We start from the raw sequence: 7,204 nt of genomic DNA, 5'->3' as shown, positions 1-7,204 counted from the left end.
TTTTACAATTTTTTTTTTTTTTTTTTTTGGTTTTTTGTCTTTTTCCGTGTCCGGCAACGGATCGCAACCCTCAGTGTTGCCCCCATACCGGACCGGGGACCGGCAACGGGATTGCAACCCTCGGTGTTGCTCCCACGCCTCACTCAGCCAGTGAGCGGGAACCGGTCTGTATGTGGGATCCGAACCCTCGGGCGGGAGCGCCGCCGCGCTTCCCAAGCGACGCACTATCCAGTGCGCCACCGGGCCGGCCCAGAATTTACAATTTAAATCCTCTGATTTTCATAAATGAGCAGTTTATATAACCTGAACTAATATACAAAAAACCACCCTGGCTAGGCATCCCAGACTCTTTTCTCTTGCCAGTATAGATTATACTGTTACAGCTTAACCTTTCCTCATCTTTTCCCTGTCCAGGAATATTCTGCCTAATCTTACTCTATAAGTACTAGATGGGGAAAAGCAAGAAGGAAATTGAAAGAGGAGGAGGTTAAGGCTAAGGATATGACTGCAGACAATAAAGGTGTAGAATGGAACAACTTTTCTGCCATTGACGTAGGATATCCAACCAAACTCCTCCTTTCAGCATGGTGAGGGGAATCAGAAAGGGTAGTTGAAGGAAGTGGGGACCAAAAAGAAAGAAAAGGGAAAATGAGAGAAGGGATATAAGGGGAGGATAGACAAGAGAAAAAGAAGAGAAGCAAGAAGAAAAAGGTAAGGCCCCCCGCCCCCCAAGCTAATCCTCACATCCTTCTTACTACCTTCAGAACTCCTTTTCAAAGTTCTACCCTCCTCTAGGGTCCGTCCTTCCAAATCATCCCTGCTCAAGGAGTTGCTACCAGTTTTAGGAGCTGGATGAATTCCTACGCCTTCATCCCCACAGCTGTTTGGCAGGGAAGAACACAGGTACAAAAGAATCTGTATTAGATTGCAGGTCTACAACAAGAGGGGCTGAGTTATTGCTGTTCTAGGAAGAAACACTCAATTCATTTTCCCATTAGAATTATTACATATAACTGTTAGATCTGAGTATTGTTCATCCTATAATTTAGGGCTCTTAGGAGTTAAATAAAATTAGAGGGCTAGTCTGAGAACAAAAATAATACTATATATAACACTGTTATAGGAAAATGAGCTATAATTCCCATCATCATATTACAAATAATTTTTTAGAAGACAATGTGTTTCATAAATGGGATGCCAATTCAACACTGTAGCTTTCTGAAATCAAAATAAACATTAAATACATGACAATTTTAAAAACAAATGCATACACATAAACACACAAGCACGCTTGTATCACTAAATGTTGTAATGCATTGGAAAAGACAGAAAGGTTGATTATGGCTATATTAAGAAGACCTTAAATAAATATGGGAAAAATGAATTAGATTTTTGCTCTAATTAAGCAGAAAAGAATGAAAGGATTCTGAAGAGAATGCCTTGACCAAGCAGTTAGTGTATAAACAGAGGGGATAGGTGGAACTCTAAAGGCAATGAGAGCAGTTAGAGTCTAATGCAATATCCTGGCTGAAAAGTAATTACAGGCTATGAATAATCCCACAGACTTTTTTTTAAAAAAGAAAAAAAAAAACCCCTCTTAAATAAGCTGATCCGTACATTCAAATGAGATTTAGTAATTGCCAAAGGAAATAAGAGGCTATGAATAATCCCACAGACTTTTTTTTAAAAAAGAAAAAAAAAAAACCCTCTTAAATAAGCTGATCCGTACATTCAAATGAGATTTAGTAATTGCCAAAGGAAATAAGAGTTGCTTTTTAAAGTGTTATTAGACCATATTTTACCTGCACATCTGTCTGTGTCATCTGCTCAGCTAACTGTAAACAAGAATGGAAGGAGTAAAGAATGTCTTCACACAAGCTAGTAATTATATCTTTGTGTTTCAACTGGCTCTTTATAACTGACTGGTGCTTGAGGCTCTGCCTAAATGAACAAAAAGAAAATACAATCACCACAAGTACACATCACGTAACTCAGGACCCTAAAATATCTACTTTACAGAACATTTAAAAAAATCATAATGTGTCACATACACTAGACATGGTATAACTAAGATGTGCCAAATTTACTTCTGAAGCAGTTATGTTTGTCTAAGTAAGTTGCTAATTTTTCATTCCATGTAAAATATGAATTGAACTTTACTATGTGCCAGGCACTCTGCTAGGTCTAGCATAAAGATAAAGAGGTTTCTATGTGCATGGAACCTGTGGTCTACCATGAGAGAACATGAAATAATTCTGAGAATAATTAATGAATAGTTAATTAAGGTTGTGATAAATGCTAAAATGGAAAAGTCTAAGGTGCTACAGTAGAGAGACCTAATCTAACTTATTCTTAGGGTGAGAATATCAAAGAATGCTGTCATGAAGATATAACACTTAAGCTGAGAACTGAAAGATAAGGAGTTAGCAAGGTGCAGAATAGGGAACAGAACAGAGCATCCTAGACAGAGGGAAAAGCTTTGAAAAGGCTCCAGGACAAGGAGAATTTGTATGTTTGAGGAACTAAGAGCAGGGAGACAGCAGTGTGAGATGGGTTGGTAAAGGAAGGTCCAGAGAGGATCAGGTTGTTAGTCTTAGTAAAATGAGATAGACTTTAAGCAGTAGAGTAATACGATCTGATTTACTTTTACAAAAGATTATTCTGAATGCTGGGTAGAAAATGAATTGGAAGGTGGCAAGAATGGAAGATATCTGATGATGACAATGGTGATGTGGCTACTTCATTGAGAACACAGTTCTAAGCATTTCACAGTGATTAACTCAATTTTCATGATAACCTTATCAAAAAGGTGCTATTATTATTACTTCCATTTTCAGATGAGTAAACTAGGGTTCAAAGAAATTAACCAGCTGGCTGGTTAGCTCAGTTGGTTAGAGCATGGTGCTGATAACACCAAGGTATGGGGTTCAATCCCTGTTCGGCCAGCAAAAAGAAAAAAAGAAAAAGAGAAAGAAAAAGAAATTAACCAAATTTCCCAAGGGCTCAGAAGGAGTAAGTGATCTCAGAATGGATTCAAGCACATGCAGTACAGCTCAGAGGTGACACTTTTAAGCACTGCAGAGAAAGAAAAAGAAATTAACCAAATTTCCCAAGGGCTCAGAAGGAGTAAGCGATCTCAGAATGGATTCAAGCACATGCAGTACAGCTCAGAGGTGACACTTTTAAGCACTGCACTATTACTTGTTGACTACTTAATGTCCTAATGGTGCAAGAAAAGCACCTAAGACCTGAAAGTACTACATTGACCTTTAATGTTTTAGGCATGTGTATAAAGTAGAGATTCTTAACCATTTTTACATGAGAACTATATTTGTTCCCACTCCTAAGATGCTGATAAATGCTATGAGCACTCTCCGTAATAATCATTCACAATGCTCCAGTTTCAGAAGATTAAAATTGCTTTATAAATGGAATCACACTTGAATAACTTTAAAGTGCATAATGAAGGGATAATATTCAGCTCTAATTAGTTACTAATTTGTCTAAGCCTAGTAATAGGATAATTGATAGTTGGTTAAACAATATGAGCAGGCAAGTGGTTAAGGTCTAGTCTGGCCCATGGCCCATTATTTCAGAAGAACTAGCTAACTAGAACTTTTAAAAAAAATCTTAGAGGCAGCAGGGCAAAGAAGTCCAATTTGGTTTGAGCCACATGTAGACTCTCTGGATTATAAGACAGCAGTGGCAGTAAATATTATATACACCTCCACAAAATGTTTCAAATGCAATCTAAGAAAACTTATGAATAATTAAGATTTGGGATATGGAAAATATATTATAAAAAGTAAAAACAAACAAACTTACTTAATTATAAATTTCCAAGTATTGGCATGAAATGCATGGTCCATACTGGAAATAACAGAGCAGATATCCAATAATGAGTGAATAACTACAAAGAAAAATAATAGAACTCTTAGGATATTCAAATATCATATGGGTGAGTTTCTTCTATATTTAAGAGTATCGGGGAGGGGTAAAGATGGTGGAGTAGTCGGTTCCTGGTGTCACTCTCTCCCACGGAGTGACCAATTTGCAGCTTTTGAGGAGCAGTGACAAAGGACTCAAAATCTGTGCTGGAACGACAGGAGCTGCCTAGCGTGGGACCCCAGTTCAGGTTGCTCTCTACTTCATAGAGAGACTTTAGAGCTTTTGAGCCAACACACCCCGAGCCTGCCGGCCAGAGAAAGCAACAAGAGCCAGGGCGCCACTTCTGGCGCAGGCCGTCCCATCTCCGTGAGCGACCTGAGAGGCTCTGGGCTCCTAAGCCCCAAGTCAGACGAGCTGGTGAACACAGGCGGCGCAGGCCGTCCATCTCCATGAGTAACCTCAGAGGCACAGGTTCCCAAGCCCTGAGGCAGAGCCAGGGCGCCACTTCTGGCGCAGGCCGTCCCATCTCCATGAGCGACCTGAGAGGCTCTGGGCTCCTAAGCCCCAAGTCAGACGAGCTGGTGAACGCAGGCGGCGCAGGCCGTCCATCTCCATGAGTAACCTCAGAGGCACAGGTTCCCAAGCCCTGAGCCAGATGAGCTGGTGAAGGCTGACGGGCCCAGGCTGTCCCATCTCCATGAGCGACCTGAGAGGCTCCGGGTTCCCAAGCTCCAAGCCAGACAAGCTGGTGAACGCAGGCAATGTGGGACATCCGGCGCAAGCCATCCGTCTCCGTGAGCAACCCGAGAGGCACAGGCTTCCAAGCCCCGAACCTGACAAGCAGGTGAAGGCAGGTGGGGCAGGACTTTCGGCCCAGGCCGCCTGTCTCCATGAGCAACTTGAGAGGCTTTGGACCCCCATGCCACCCGACCAGCCGGTGAAGACAGGTGGGGTGGTATTTCCAGTCCAGGCTAGTTTCTGCTGTCCAGAAGCAGCAGACCCTTCAGGATCCAAGCCAGACATCAGGGTGAAATGAGTGGATGTGAAACTCCAGCCACAATGACAAAACACCAAGGAAAGAAACCAGTAATATGAAAAATCAAGAAAGTACATCACCACAAAAGGAAATTAATAACTTACAAGTTCTAGATCCTATAGAACAGGAAGTCTTTGAAATGACAGACAAGGAATTTAGAGTAACTATTCTAAGGAAACTAAATGAGATACAAGAAAACTCAGTGAAACAACACAATGAAATGAAAAAACATACAGGATCTGAAAGAAGAAATGTACAAAGAAATCAATGCCTTGAAAAAGAATGTAGCTGAGCTTGTGCAGCTGGAGGATTCATTCAATGAAATAAAAAATACAACAGGGAGTTTAACCAGCAGACTTGAACAAGCAGAAGAGACAATTTCTTTTTTTTTTTTTCCTTTTTGTCTTTTTTTTTCGTGTCCGGCAACGGATCACAACCCTCAGTGTCGCGCCCGCACCGGACCGGGACCGGCAACGGGATCGCAACCCTCAGTCCTGCACCCGCACCTCGCTCAGCCAGTGAGCGGGAACCAGTCTGTATGTGGGATCCGAACCCTCGGCAGGAGCGCAGCCGCGCTCCCAAGCGGCGCACTGTAGCAGTGCGCCACCGGGCCGGCCCAGAAGAGACAATTTCTGACCTTGAAGACAGGCTGTTTGAATTATCACAGGCAGACCAGAAAAAAGAAAAAAAGAATCCAAAAAATTGAAGAAAATTTAAGAGAGACAACTGACAACCTTAAGCACTCAAATATCCAAATCATGGGTATTCCAGAAGGGGAGGAGAAAGGAAATGGCACTGAAAACATACTCAGTGAGATAACAGCAGAAAACTTCCCAGGTATAGGAAAAGCCACAGATCCCCAGATTCAGGAAGCCCAAAGATCACCAAACACATTCAACCCAAAAAGGTCCTCTCTAAGACATGTGATAATCACACTGACAAAAATCAAAGACAAAGAGAGAATGTTAAAAGCTGCAAAAGAGAAGTGTCAAGTCACTTATAAGGAAGCCCCACTCAGAATAACAACAGACTTTTCATCAGAAACTCTAAAAGCCAGAAAAGAATGGAATGATATATTCAAAACACTAAAAGACAAAAATTGCCAGCCAAGAATACTTTACCCAGCAAGGCTATCCTTCCAGAATGAAGGACAAATAGTATATTTCACAGACAAAAACTACAGGAGTTCGGGCCGGCCCGTGGCTCACTCAGGAGAGTGTGGTGCTGATAACACCAAGGCCCCGGGTTCGGATCCTATATAGGGATGGCCGGTTCGCTCACTGGTTGAGCGTGGTGATGACAACACCATGTCAAGGGTTAAGATCCCCTTACCGGTCATCTTTTAAAAAAAAAAAAAACTACAGGAGTTCACTACCACACAACCAGCCCTATAAGAAATTCTCCAGGAAGTACTGGGTTTGATACCACAAAAACAACCATCGCTACCATGAATACACAAGAAAGAACAACACCTACCAGCAAAACAAAAATACTAACAAAAGAGAGAAAAAATAGTTTATCTATCACCCCAAGTAACCAACAAATAAAGACAAACAGAAAATTTGAAAGAAAGGAACAAAAGACACTTAAGACATCTAAACAAAAATCAGCATAATGCTAAGAGTAAATCAACACCTCTCAATAATAACTCTGAATGTAAAGGGACTTTCCCTGTTGAAAAGACACAGATTGACTGGATTAAAAAGATGGACCCAACAATATGCTGTCTCCAAGAGACTCACTTGACCTGTAAAGGCACACATAGACTAAGAGTAAAAGGATGGAAAAAGATATATCATGCAAGTAGAAACGTAAAACGAGCTGGGGTAGCTATTCTTATATCAGATAAAATAGACTTTAAAGCAAAAACCAGTGAAAGAGATAAAGATGGCCAATATATAATGATAAAAGTCTCTATTCATCAAGAAGACATAACAGTCATAAATATATACTCACCTAATGTCAGAGCAGCCAGATTTACAAAGCAAACACTATTAGATCTAAAAAAAAGAAATAGACACTAACACCATATTAGTGGGGGACCTGAACACCCCACCCTTATCATTGTACAGATAATCTAGGCAAAAAATCAAGAGAGAAATACAAGGTCTAAACAATACTTCAGACCAATTGGATTTGGCAGATATCTACAGAACATTCCACCCAACAACCTCAGAATATTCATTCTTCTCATCAGCACATGGAACATTCTCCAGCATAAACCACATGTTAGGTCACAAAGCAAGTCTTAACAAATTCAGAAAAATTGGAACTATTCCA

General features: G+C 40.9%; 1 protein-coding gene across 2 annotated transcripts in view; it reads right to left on the bottom strand.

Moving 5' to 3' along the window:
- The window catches only part of LOC103598129 (chromosome unknown open reading frame, human C1orf112), a 48,606-nt gene that overhangs the window by 28,957 nt on the left and 12,445 nt on the right, over positions 1 to 7,204 (bottom strand). For both annotated transcript variants that reach the window (XR_551172.1, XM_008582069.1), the window contains exons 7-8: positions 3,826 to 3,910; positions 1,803 to 1,941 (exon numbers count right to left, since the gene is read on the bottom strand). Coding sequence is in view for 1 of the 2 variants with exons in the window: in XM_008582069.1 (XP_008580291.1) it covers positions 1,803 to 1,941; positions 3,826 to 3,910 (224 nt within the window). In the remaining variant the exon portion in view is untranslated. The remainder of the gene's footprint in view (positions 1 to 1,802; positions 1,942 to 3,825; positions 3,911 to 7,204) is intronic.

Source organism: Galeopterus variegatus, unplaced genomic scaffold, assembly GCF_000696425.1.
Source record: "Galeopterus variegatus unplaced genomic scaffold, G_variegatus-3.0.2 Scaffold2512, whole genome shotgun sequence".
Lineage (NCBI taxonomy): Eukaryota > Metazoa > Chordata > Mammalia > Dermoptera > Cynocephalidae > Galeopterus > Galeopterus variegatus.
This window is presented reverse-complemented; position numbering and strand designations above follow the sequence as displayed.